General features: G+C 51.5%; 1 protein-coding gene across 5 annotated transcripts in view; it reads right to left on the bottom strand.

Annotated features, from left to right (window-relative positions):
• Positions 1-12242, bottom strand: part of CCDC88C (coiled-coil domain containing 88C) — a 124838-nt gene extending 112596 nt beyond the window's left edge. For all 5 annotated transcript variants that reach the window (XM_059059318.2, XM_067027891.1, XM_067027892.1 and 2 more), the window contains exons 1-3: positions 12072-12242; positions 11238-11338; positions 4346-4454 (exon numbers count right to left, since the gene is read on the bottom strand). In XM_059059318.2, the coding sequence (XP_058915301.1) occupies positions 4346-4454; positions 11238-11338; positions 12072-12131 (270 nt within the window). In that variant the 5' untranslated portion in view covers positions 12132-12242. The remainder of the gene's footprint in view (positions 1-4345; positions 4455-11237; positions 11339-12071) is intronic.
• Positions 12243-13574: the final 1332 nt, after the last annotated feature.

The following is a 13574-nucleotide window of genomic DNA, read 5'->3' as shown; positions in this document are numbered from 1 at the left end:
AGCAGCTCCCTCAGTGACACCTGTTCACTCTGGTCACCTTCTCGTCTTTGCAGCCTCGCTCCTCAGAGCCTCTCCTCTTCCCGTCCTGGGGCAGATGAGATGTGTCCACCGTATGTGATGGAGAGGAGTTACCTGGTGAGAACCGAGCCCTCTCCGCCCCAGGAGACCTGGCTGAAGGTGCCCCCCCCCCCAGACGTCACCAGAAATGCTCTAACCCACTAGTTCCCACGGATGTGCATCAGAATCTCCCGGAGGGCCTGTTAAGATGCAGACTACGGGCCTCCACAGCAGGTCTGGGGGAGGGGCCTGACAGCCTGCATCTCTAACAGGTTCCCAGGTGACGCCGACGCCGGTGTGGGGACCACACTTTGAGAACCACCTCTCCATCTCTAGCCTGCTGATTCCCCATCCTGTCGGAAGGAAGTTAAGACTCAAACAGCTGGGGAACCTCTGAAAATGCCGGTTCCAGGCGCCAACCCCAGAACAGGCGGAGCGGCAGGTCAGAGGGAGGCCCGAGACCCTGGTGGTCAGACTGAACCTGGCCGGGCTGGCTCTCACCCACTGCCTGTCCTCGGCCCCAGAAAAATGTCAAGGACCTCTTCTGTCTCCACAGCTTTTCAGGGGCAAAACCTGAGCTGCCTTGTGAAAGAAGCCCATGTTATTCCTGAGAGGCCCCTGTCCCTGCTGACCGTCCCCGCCCCACGTGCCTCCGAAAAGAAGGGGACAGCCTGGGGTCGGCCAAACCACTGCTTTGCAAACAAGACCCGGGGCTGGACTCCATGACCTTGGTGTGTCTACTGAAAAGCCATCGCAAGAGGAAGTCCCCCTCCCGAAGGGGTGACCTCCCGCCCTCCCCAGCCACCCCAGCCAGAGTAGGAACCACGTTTGTCTCACTTCACCCCAAGCCCTTACTTCCTGCAGGGTCTCTCTCACAAGGGGATGCTGGGCAGTACTTCTTTTGGAAAACTTCCTCGAATGTCCCTTTACAATAGTAACCGATTATTGCTATTGTATGTTTATGCTACAATTGTCAGGTGGTAAGGAAAATAGGCAGGGTCTGCAATTGTATACATGGCCCGACCACAACGGTGTAAAACAAAAACTATTCAGGCGTCTGTCATACAGAGTGAAGTCAGTCAGAAAGAGAAAAACAAATACCGTAGGCTAACACATAGATATGGAATCTAAAAAAAAAAAAAAAAAAGGTCATGAAGAACCTAGGGGCAGGACAGGAATAAAGATGCAGATGTAGGGCTTCCCTGGTGGTGCAGTGGTTGAGAATCCGCCTGCTGATGCAGGGGAACGCGGGTTCGTGCCCCAGTCCGGGAGGATCCCACATGCCACGGAGCGGCTGGGCCCCTGAGCCATGGCCACTAAGCCTGCATGTCCAGAGCCTGTGCTCCGTGGCGGGAGAGGCCACAGCAGTGAGAGGCCCGCGTACCACAAAAAAAAAAAAAAAAAAAAAAAAAGATGCAGATGTAGAGAATGGACCTAAGGACACAGGGAGGGGGAAGGGTAAGCTGTGACAAAATGAGAAGAGTGGCATGGACATATATACACTACCAACGGAAACAAAATAGATAGCTAGTGGGAAGCAGTCGCATAGCACAGGGAAGTTAGCTCGGTGCTTTGTGACCACCTAGAGGGGTGGGATAGGAAGGGTGGGAGGGAGGGAGATGCAAGAGGGAGGGGATATGGGAACATATGTCTATGTATAACTGATTCACTTTGTTATACAGCAGAAACTAACACACCATTGTAAAGCAATTATACTCCAATAAAGATGTTAAAATCAAAAAACAAAACAACAACAAAAAACTCTTCAGACAAAAACTGGAAGGAAGTTCTAAAAATGTTAATAGTGATTGTCTCTGGGTGGTGGGGTTATGAGTGGTTCTTTTCTTCTTTCTACTTGTTTGTTTTCTAAGCTGTTTATTAAGAGCACATATTACTTACATAACCAGAACTTTATTTTATCGTAAGTTGGAAGGAAAAACTACACAACAGAACACTGCCCACACCTAAGCTGTGTCAGCCCAAAGGGCAGTGTCCTGCCAGCTTCCTCCAAGTGAGCAGGGCTGGCTGAGGGTCAGGGATGGCTCATGGCCTATTTGCTCCAGGCTGGAGCTGAGGCTGCCAACACACACCAGCCCTGCCCTCAAAGAGCTAACAGCACAGAAACAGAACAAGACGCAGGGTCCTCTTTTCTACCCGTTAAGTCTTTCTGGGCCCTGAGAATGGACTAGTGATCGTTTCCTTCCTGTGACTCTCCCATCTTCTGGAACTCGGCACAATGCCCTAAGAGGGGCACATTACCTCCAAGTAGAGGGTCTCAAGCCCTTTGGCCGGCCCAGACTGGACTGTCAGAGCTGCTGAGTGCCACCAGCGTGTGTCCTACTGGGCCGCCAAGCCCAGAGAGCAGCACCTGCCAAGGCCAAACAGCTTGCAGCAAGCACCTGACTGTTCCATGCTGCGTACAGAGCCAGAAACCTCACCCTCCGCTCCAGTGCTTGCAGGGAGGGTTACCACCTCCCCGCCACACCTGGGGCAGGAGACTCACCTGTCCAGAATTAGGGGTCTTGTCTCTAACGGTTAGCACCCTCTGCTTCCCCTGGCACTTAGCACACAGCATCGAAAGCACTGCTTACCATGAATGGTGCCTGCAGCCAGAGATCAAGCCCCGAGCAGCTGCTAAACAATCACCACGGCCACCAGGCAGCCCCCTCCACGCCCAGGCCCAGGTTCACTGGCAGCACCTGTTTCCCCTGACTATGGCTGTCATGAGGGAAGCACTAGCTGAGACCCACCTGCTGACAGCATGCCCAGCCCTGACAGCGGCTCTCCACAGCAAGGAAACAAACCCCCATCACCCCTATAGATCCAGTTCTCACAGGGCTCCCCCTCACCCCCGGACCCCTCCTCAGCACGGGTCTAGTGCTAAGCCTCCCAAAGGCTGCTCGGAGTGTCCACAGTGCTGTGCCACCAACGGGCCGTGGAATGAGCACAAGGGGCTTGCTGAATTGGCCACACAGGCAAAACGTCCCAGCACCCCAAGCCCCCTCTCACGTACCCCGACCCCAATGGGAGGAAAATGGAAATAATCATCTCAGAAAACCCAAGACACTGTCCACTCCCTCCTTTTCCCTCCTTTTTTTCAAATCCAGCAGCAACCACTGCCCTCTGCAGGAACTGGACCCAGCACCCAGCCTAACGCCACAGTGCAAACTCCACCTGGCCGCCTGGCCAGCGACCTCAGAACCAGCACCACTGCACGAGGGCAGAGAGGGAAGCCACAGCTGGGTGGAGGGCTTCCTCATGGTGACAGGGACCTCATGACTCTGAAGCTGCTCTCAGGCCCCAGAACCAGGACTAAGTTACAGCTCAGGAAGCTGGGTGCTAGGGGAGGTCTCAGAGGCAGAGGGCTCAGTGAAACCCCAGTATGCATCTGGAAGGGACTGGTTCTTGAGCAGTGATTCTCAAACTGTGTTCCCCGGGGTCCTGGGAACCCACAGAGATGCCCTGGAGAAAGAGGGGCTGAGCTGAGGGCGCTAGAGTCCCCGCAGCCCTCAAGTCAATCAGAGTTGCTAGGGCTTCACCTGGGGACTCAAGAAAATCATATGGGGGAAAAAGTTTCACTGCTAAGTTTGACAATCAGGGCTCTGAGGTGCAAAGTTTAAATCTGTGTCCCATCAGTGCCGGCCATCTAAAGATCATGAACATCATCAAAGATCCTCACCCAACCTTCCCGAGGCTGCGATGGGGATTTTCACAGCCCTTCCCCCTTCGGGTCCTCTTGTCTGACCCACCGACTACCTGCTAATGAGATATGGGGAGCATTTCACAAGCAGACACCCCACACTGTGAACCCAGTGCTCCTCCTGTCTGCCAGCTGGGCGCTCACTGATTATATACTTGGCCTGAACATAACCCTCCTGTGGTGCCTTCTCTCCCTCAACCCTTTGAATCACTCCTGTACAGACTCACGGAGCCGTGGGTGATAACCGTGTCGGGTTGCCCCTCCCGGAGCCCGTGCCAGCCAGTCCCCACTCGCCTGTGTGCTGGGGCCGTGGCTGCGAACCAAGGCTCGTCTCTGGGGCCCTCACAGCACCAGGCGCGATGCTTTGCACACGGCTCAAAGAACATTCCCTGGACAAAGTCAAGCAATCCCACCTCTGACCCTTCTCGCAATGCCAGAAAAAGGGATGCACGTGCAAACACACCAAGTTTCAACAAGCAGATGCCTGACCACCATTTCCTCTCGGCTTCCTGTGGGGAAACCGTTCAAAGGACGGTATTGCCGGACGCACAGAACCCGGGGAGGGCGGCGCGGGGGCGCCCGCCTTACCTGGTAGTAGGTCTTAATGTTTCTCACCAAGATGGTCAAGTTCTGAATGCGAAGGTTCACATCATTGTTGACGTGTTTGTTGATGCGTTGATTTGTTGGCCTGGGATCTCTAGGGGAAGAAAAACGAGAATGGAAAATTGCATCTTCCCAGCATTTGTCACACGCCATCCTACCCCAGCCGCTACTGAGCATTCGGTCCTCTCCAAGCCTAGGTTACTACGCAGCTGTGACAGTGTGGCTCAAGTCAAGTCCTAATACTGCCACTGCCAAGCTGTGCACCTCCGGGGAGCCACATCACCTCCTGTCCCCCTCCAAGCACCTAGCCCCCCACCGGCCCTTAAGCAATGTTATTTCTGGCCCCAGAGCACCCATGAACAACCAAGTGCCAGTGCAGACCCCAAAGTTGCACTGTGTAAACATCAATAACCTACCCCCAAATATATTTCAAGATTAAAAAGGATTCAAAGCTGACCAAAGCAAAATACGAGAAATATCAAGAAAGATGGAGAAGGGGTAAATAGTACACTTTCTGACTTCATAAACCAGTAAAATCGTTAACGTTCCACTTCAAACCGGTCTGCCTATGTCACCGAATTGCTCTTGCCTGTGATTTACATTCCAGGGGCACAATTCTATCTAAAAAAACCCACGAGTATGCGATACTATGTGGTGTACAACACACCCTACGAGAAACGTGGAGACACAAATAATTCATGTGGGAAACCCCCAAAGGGTCATTTATTTTCCAGTCTCAGGCAAAAGCCAGGTCTGCTTGTGATGAAACTAGAAATCTGAATCAAGTGATTTATAATTTCACTCATCTACATACAGGACATTTCTCCAAAATTCTCAAGTGTCAAAAATATTTCCTATTTGAAGAGAACAGACTCAATGGAACGGATTTCTCTTCCTTTTCCCCATGTACCCCACACAGCTTTTCCTAACATAGCCCTCCCTGCCATTCGACAGTCCCAAGGCACCACAAAGGATGTCTCATTCAAATGAGGGCTGTCTTCACAGTTTCTTCTGTCATCCGAGCCCTGTGTTAAGGGTGCTGAGCCTCCCAGGGGCTGCTGTGATGGAGGAGAGACAGGCCTCTTCCTCCTTCCTCGGTACTTGGGCCCCTCGATGATGATGATGACAGCACAAGAAGGGGAATTTGGGGAGTTAAGCAAATCTATTTCAATGCCATTCAGCTCATTCAAAGCCAATAATTTATACAAAGTTGACAAACAGGGAAAAAATCTAAAAATAGAAATTATTTCAAATGCCACTATAAGCACAATTTCTTAATAACACAAGCTGTTTAAAATTCAACCATTAAGTAAATAATTGATATACACACTATGAGTCCCTACACTGCATTGTGTATATGCAAACCCCTTTATGAATCACATGCAATAATCAGCCATGGACTTTATTCAATCATCCTGTATCTCCTAAAACAGGCACATGGGCTCCTTGGGACAACCAGAGGACCTCTTTTCAACTGTCCTGGGACAACGTTTCTTATTGTCCCCACACAGTACTAGAATCTGGCCAAGCCATTTACATGTTACATGTTTCTCCTGGAGCCATTCATTACTGAGAAAATAAAGGTTAACCGTTCAGTGGAAATTAATTTAGCAGCAGAAGAGGCGTTCAGAATGTAAACCACAAAGGCATTTTAGCTACAGAAGTGCACCTAGCACGACAAAGTAATTTATCTTAAGGGTGCAGTTCTCTTCCCTTTACTATAGACACCTTAAGAGATGAGAAGCAATTTCACAAAGTAACAAACGTGTTTCCTAAAATAGCAGAACTTGGAGAACACGCAGGGCTTTTTCTGTTTTGTTTTTATTGTAGTCCCAGCTTTCATTAAGTTGGACAGGGACTCCCTGAGGAGTGCCAGAAGCTGGAGGACCTTGGCAAACATGTGGACATTCACCGCACGGGCAATGGCACGACACACACCCAGGATCCAGGGTCCGGGCCTGGGAGGCTGTCAGGTGACGGGGGTCAGGAAAGGGCTTCTATATGAATAATTAGACTAATTATCATGATCATTAGCACTCTCTCCTTTAACTCAGGCTCTCAGGGTAAAGACAGATTAGGAAACAAATTGAAACAAAAGTCAATTATGGTGAAAGAAGGCCTATCCCCTCTGCCCAGCACTGTGTAACCCCGACCTGTCCCTCAGCAGGAAGTGGGTTAGGAGCTACTGATTCTGGTTTGGAAATGGGGCCAGGACTGGCCCAAGTTCTCTGGGCCCCCCTGTGCTCATCTGCAAGATGACCACAGGATCCTTCCAGCACTAAAAGGTTATCATTCTAGGGAGGCCAGGTCCGCAATGGCACACGTGCTACCTGGTTCTTGATCCCAGGAAGAGGATATCATAGAACCACTGCAAGACTGTTTCCCTGAAAGCCATCGTTAAGAATAAGGATCTTCTTTGTATGACAGCCCTAGAAAGCAAAGCCACACAGCCCCACATCAGGATGTCAGAGCACAGGAGAGAGACAAGGGTGCAACAAAGCATCTGGTAGCTTGTCTGAACTTGGAGAGATACAAGTCCAAAGTGTGGGTCCCCGGGGCTTCCTTCTGATAAAAACTTCTAACTTGAAAAAAAGAAATCAATTCTCCCTAAAATTTTAAAGAGAACTGTAATTTAGATTTATAGCAACCTTGCCTCCCTCCTTTGTGAAAAGGCCAGCCCCCAACTTTTCATCATATTCCAAAGGCTTCCTAAATTTAAAACTGAATCCAAAAAAAAAAAAAAAAAAAACCCCTGAATGGAGAAACTACGTTTGATACAGATGATGGAGATGTTGATAATCTATCATAGGTTAATAAAAAAAGGTGTCAAACAGTAGCCTGAGCCCAAATTTGTATAAGAGTACATTAGGAACATATAGTATACGTATATACCATAGACAACATCTGGGAAACACCAAAATATTAATTCTGCTACCTCAACATGGTAAAATTATAGGCAATGTTTGTTTTGCTCATCTGTATGTTCCCACCTCCCTCCAACAAACGTGAATTTTTTTGTGTAATTTTTTACAGACTCAAAGGCCCCATGAAGAGTGTCATATGCTGCAGCCATGAAAGAATATCACTCAAGTTCATGCGTAAAAATCTTTTTTGCTCCAACTCTCTAGCACCAACACAAACTCATTCAACTAATCAGTATCTGCCCCTTTACCCTCAGCTTTTACATCTGTAAAATGGGAACATAACTCCTCTTCCGGCACACTAAGGGAAAAAATTATCATTCAAATGCTTTCGAGAAGCCTAAGAAACTCTCGCATTGGTCTGAGGCTATTTCCAACTTCTGATTAACGAATATATTATCCGTAATTTTGCAGCTAGTACCAGGGGTTAGAAAGGAGTCTGAACAAAGCAAACAGTGTCGTATTTAATGCAGGCCTTGCCCAGGCACAAACTCTCAGCCCCAGCCAGTCCGAAGTTCTCAGCTGAACTCAACAGCCATTGAGTCAATTCAGGTGTCCACTCTCACGTGCACAGATGTACACCATCACACGCACGTGGGCACACACACGCAAACCCAGCTCTGGGCTTCACGCTAACAATAATGATGACTGACATGTGTTGGGCATTTCCTATACGTGCATAATGCATAATCTTATTTAATCCTCCCCAAATCCATAAAATACCATCCCCCTTATTACAAATCAGGAGATTGAGGCTTAGAGAGTTTAAGTAACTTGCCCAAGATAAGAGCACTAGTAAGTGGCAGAGAGAGGATTTGAACTTGTCTGCCTGATTCTAGAGTCAAAGCTCTTAATTTTCCTATAAGACCATGAAAAATGTGTCCAAAATGAATCAGATACCTAGTTTTTCCCTTGACTACCAGTAGGTACCCAGAGAAACTGCATTTACAGAGGAGCTATTCAGCAAGTTTTCCCAAGCATCTCCATCCACACCACTCAATGCCTCACTTTCATTCAGGAATTCTCCTAGACCTGGGCCTCCCCTGAAAGCTGAGCCCACAGGGCTTTCCAGCTTCCAGGCACTGATGTCACTAGGAGGCCAGGGCCCAGAGACTACTACCGCAGCCTTCTTCAGTTGCCAGAGACAATGCCCAGGTGCAGTCACGTGACCCCCAGCCAGCCTCCATATGGCTCTGAAGTGTCAGGTAACACATCTCTTATCTGAACTCCAGCAACAGGTTAGCACGCTGCTCTCTGCAATTTTCTCAGGTCCTACCAACTTGGAGAGAATTTATCAAAATAGGCGAACTGAACACAGTTGGGGCTACTAGCATGGGAGATAAGGCAGAACAGCCTTATCACTTACCTGCTAGTTAGCCCAACATGTCTCCACTTGGGAGAAGTGGAAACAGGTTTGGCTTAAGTAGTGTTAGACGTGGGGCTAGGATATGGGTCCCAGGGTCCAGTTTTGCCCTAGATCTTGCTGGGAGAGAGCTAAGGCTAAGAAGTATGCAGTAATCTAGGAGAAAGGTAGACAGAAAAGGGGAAAAAAAAAAAAAAAAAAAAAAAGGAACTCTTAGGGGGTGCCCCAAATCCTTTGTGGATTAAGAAGGTGGATACATAACTACATCACCAACGCCAATACCTATTAAGTGGCAGGCACTATGCTACTTACTAACATCATTTAATCCTCACAACCATCTCTTAAGGAAGGTACTTTCCTTCCCACTTTACAGGTGAGGAAACAGAGAGGTTGAGTGATGCGCCCAGCGTCACAAAGCACGCCTGAGAGAGACCTAGGGTTTGAACCCAAGCTGGCTATCTAGGCTTTCAACACTAGGGTTGAAATTCGTTTTTGTGGGTTTTTTTTGAAGTAATTTTTTACGTGGGATCTTAGTTCCCCGACCAGGGATCGAATCCGCACCCCCTACATTAGAACCACAGAGTCTGAACCACTGGACCACCCAGGAAGTCCCCTCGAGGTAACTTTTACATTTAGGGTGAAATGCATGTATCTTAAGCTACACCTTGATGAGTTTTGAAGGACGAAATATACTCCAGTCAATATACTGGAGTATATTGAGGGTGGAACATTTCTACCACCCTCAGAAGTTCACTTGTGCCCCCTTTCCAGTCAATCCTTGCCCACTTTCAAGAGCAAACAATGCTCTGATTTCTATCACCTGGAGCAGCGTCATTCCGATCACTCGGTCAGCAATCTGCGCGCTGCTCGTGCCTCTCCCTCCTTCATTTCCTCCTTCTGGAAAGCCACCCATCTTCCCCACTGTCCCCTCCTCAGTGTCCAACCCTGGCCAGAGGACCCAGAAGCACTGCTTGAGGCCTGAAGAGCTGCAAACATATCAGTTCCCACTTCCAGCACTATTACCTTGGTGAAGCACGGTAGAGAAAATAACGTTAAAACTGTCAAGGGGAAGGAAGAAGCCCCAGCCGCGAGGCGAGCCGGGTGTGAACAAGTGATGAGCTGGCATTTCTCAAAGGAATGGTCCAACAGGCTTTCCTGATTTACAAGCAAGTGGTAAACGCTTCAGGAATTCCAAAGGTCAGGGAAGAAAGAGAAACAGTCCCAGGGCTTTTGTTCTCCCCTTGCCTGGGTGTAAAAGCTGAATGAAAAGGCTGGGGGATACTGCTGGCTTTTTTTTAATTAAACAGGACAGCTCTAAGTTTCACTGGTTGCTGTACCCATGGAATCCAGCAATTTTCGGGGTCTAACAGGATGATGGGGGAAGAGTTGCCAGAACTTGAATATGCCACAAGACAACCTGAGGAAAACTCCTTCTCATCAATGTTCTCTGAGACGTGCTGCCAAAGCTGACAACACATTTGTCTCTTTAGAATCTAATCAAACTCAAGACTGGTAACAGTGGTAGTGCCTTAAAAAAAACCGTTAAGACTGAGATGTCTCTCCCGGAGCACGACATCAGGTAACTTCTTAAACCAAAGAAGCGATGTTCTCGGGAAATTTTTTAAAATAGATCTTTGTAGGTAGATGTATTTAAACCACTTTCTGAATATACCAAAGCTGACTGTTCCTCCTTCCACGCGGGCCGAAAACGAAGCTGATTCTCATCAGCTAACGTGTTCATGCTCCAGTATGACAACTTGCTTAGTTGCAGGTGAGTAGGTGAGCGTAAGGGCCTGATCCACAGAGAACATCAGCATGTTTTATTTTGCTTCAAGTGCCTGTGAATCATACTGACACTGAGTGCCAATATGTTCCCTGTAGTTCCTGAGTTAAAAACAGAATGCAGCGGCAGGAGCCAACACCTACATGTGGCAGGCTGTCAATCAGACAGGCTCTGCAGAATTCAGCAACAGGAAAGGATGTGGTCAGACCAACATGCTAGCAAGTGTAACTTCCACCAAGACCCTGTTTAAGCCTCAAGCTTCAAGACAAACAATACCACAGTATTCTGGCTCCCTGCGCCTCTTCCAACAGAGTGACTTTAAATCCAGTTCCTGAGAAGGGACTTAACCAACTGTACTTGCTCTGGGGCAACTGAAAATGGAAGATGAAGGGGAGCTCAGAAACACAGGCGTCCTGACCTCGAATGAAACTTTATAGTCACTCACGGATGCTCCGGTCCCACCCGACACTTCCTGTAACCAGACACTCTCCGTTACAGTTCCTTGCCCCCCAAAAGAAAGGGTCTTTTTCGTGTCATTACTCAAACAACAATGAAGTCCCTGAGTTCGAAGTCAATTGCACTATCTACACCATGTGGATGACAGTCACTCAATTTCAAATTCCTTTCATCAAACAAGCTGCCAACACTCCATACCCCACAAACGACGAAAAGACACGTTAATGCTGAGATACCAGTGGCCCGACGTGCAAAGAACCCTCCACTGCAACTTCACATTCCATTTCTACAACCTTAAATTTCTACTTGCTGAGGCATCATTCCCTCCTTCCTTCCTCCCCGAATATAACTTACATTTGCAACATGATTTGGTTCAAAAAGATGCCGTCCGCTAAATCCATGTACATTGTCAGGTTGTCCTGGTTGCCGCTTCCGAAGGGGCCAAAAGTTTTCACCTGCGGGGAGGGAAAGCGGAGAGAAAGTCAGGAAAAGTCACCTCCACGCGCACAGTCTAAAGCTCTTCAGGCGGGCAGAGACCCTGTGGGCAGGAGGGGGGGGTCACCCAAGACCACCCACCCTTCAACAGCACCCTTCTCCATGGCCTCGCTCCCCTCCCCGCGCCAGGCAACAGACGCGAGACAGCAGAAAGAAAACTTCCTCGCCACTTTTCTCCGGCGTGTCAGAGCGGAAAAAAAATAATAAAAGGGACTTTTCAATAAATTTCTCACGTCTCAAATCCATTGGAAATCAGTGCGCCCAGCGCAGCCTGTACACTTTCTCACTGGGAACCCCCTAAATCCCCACCGCCATCCACCCGCCGGTCTCAGGGGTTCAGAAACTACACGAGGATATTTTGGGGAATGGGTCCTTTTCTCGCATGGTCAAAGCCATGGGGGGGCCAGGGTGACCACCGGAAGCCTGTCGCAACGCCCCGGTGGGAACAGGTGTACCCGCTCAGCCCCCAGCCGGGCCGAGAGCGCGGCGGGGTCCAGCACCGGACGCGCCCGCTCCAGAGTTGGAAATACCCCCGGACTCCGGGACACTTGATGACCGGCCGGGGGCACTTGATGAATCCTCTGCGTCCAGGAGCTTTCCGGGGCCCCGGCCGGGTCGGGTCGGCTGCGACTGCAGGCGGGCGGAAGAGGGGCTAGTGCCCCAACAATGGGGCGAGGGGCCGGGCACACTCACCCAGGTCACCAGTGGGCTCTGCAGGAAGAGCTCCATGAGCTCCGAGACGGTCACGTCCATGCTGAGGCTGTGCCCGCCGGCTCCGCGCCCCGCGTCCCCCGCGCCGCGGCACAAAGCGGCTCTGGCAGCTAGCGGCGGGCGCGGGGCTGCGGCGGCTCGCGCCCGGGAGACAAAGGCGGGGCGCGAGCCCACGTTCCGCGGCTTCGGCGGCCCCGCGCCCCGCCCGGGACTGGGGGAAGGGGAGGGCCCGCCGCTCGGGGAGGAACAATGCGGGCAGCGGCCCCGCCCCTCGGCGGCCCTGGGCGGTTGGCGCGCCGCCTCGTGGTGCCGGGGCCAGGCGCCCGAGCGCGGGCGCGGCTGCGCGGGTCGCCCGGAGGGGGCGGCGGCCCGCACGTGCGTAGGGGGAGGGGGCGTCCCGACTGCCTGCACCTGGGGCGGCCGCCGCGCGCCTACGCAGAGCGCACCCTCCGTGCGCTTGGGGCCCGAGCACTTGGCTCCTCTCTGCGCGTGTGCGTCGGCCACAGGGCCCCAGCGCCAAGTGCGGGCCGGAGCGCTGGAGCGTGGGTCCCGGCCTGTGCTTCCCCCGGGAGGCGGGCGACCGGGGCGCCCTGCCCGCCGAAGTCGACCCGGGTACGCCGCACGCTGGGGGTCCAGCGGAGCCCACCAGCGCGAGACTGACGGCCCCAGGCAAGTGCAGCCTCCCAGGTGCAGCCGAGGCCCCGCCCGGCTCCGTGGCGGGTGGGCCAACCCCGCGTGCCTCAGGTGCCGGGGTCGGTCCCGCGGGCAGGTAGGGCGCAGGCCCGGAAGTCAAAGGAGGAAAGTTTGTGTTGAGTTTGGACCTTAGGAGCGCGACTTCTTGCGCCCCACCGTGCCACCTCCCAGGTTGCCCGCAGGAAAGCGGTGATGGGGCAGCCCCGACCTGGACCCGCCCCAACTGTGACACCCCTTCCTCCACCCACCAACACCACCGCCACTTTGCCGGAGGGGAGCCAAATTCCGGATCCCAACTTGGAGGACGTACCAGCAGCTTGCGGGTAGGCGACAGGAAAAAGGACAAGTGCCCCAAATGGATGGAAAGCAAGCCCTGGGCCCAGACGCAGACCTCGCTGCTGAGACATATGCAGTGGACCCCGGGTGGTCTCTGCCACCCCACCTTGGGCCGGTAATAATTTCACACTACGATTCAGTCATTGTGCAAAACACTTTATACGATTTAACTAATAGAATCCTCACGCGTTTCCCACATGAGCCCACCGGTGCGGTATTGACCTGAAAGTGCCTAGCATAATTGTCGGCGAGTATACAGTAGGCGCTAAATGGCTGCTGGTTTGCTTGTCAGTAATGTGAACCTTGACTCTGTCAAGTGTTGGGGCCGCGACATCTACCGGTGAAGTGTGGTATTGCAGCCGAGTTCTGCAGTACCTTGTTGAGCTGGTGAGAGGGGGTGAGATTGTGGCCCCAGTAGCCAAGTCGGCAAGGGGGTCCCTAAAGAGAAGTGTGGAA

Source organism: Kogia breviceps, chromosome 3, assembly GCF_026419965.1.
Source record: "Kogia breviceps isolate mKogBre1 chromosome 3, mKogBre1 haplotype 1, whole genome shotgun sequence".
NCBI lineage: Eukaryota > Metazoa > Chordata > Mammalia > Artiodactyla > Physeteridae > Kogia > Kogia breviceps.
This window is presented reverse-complemented; position numbering and strand designations above follow the sequence as displayed.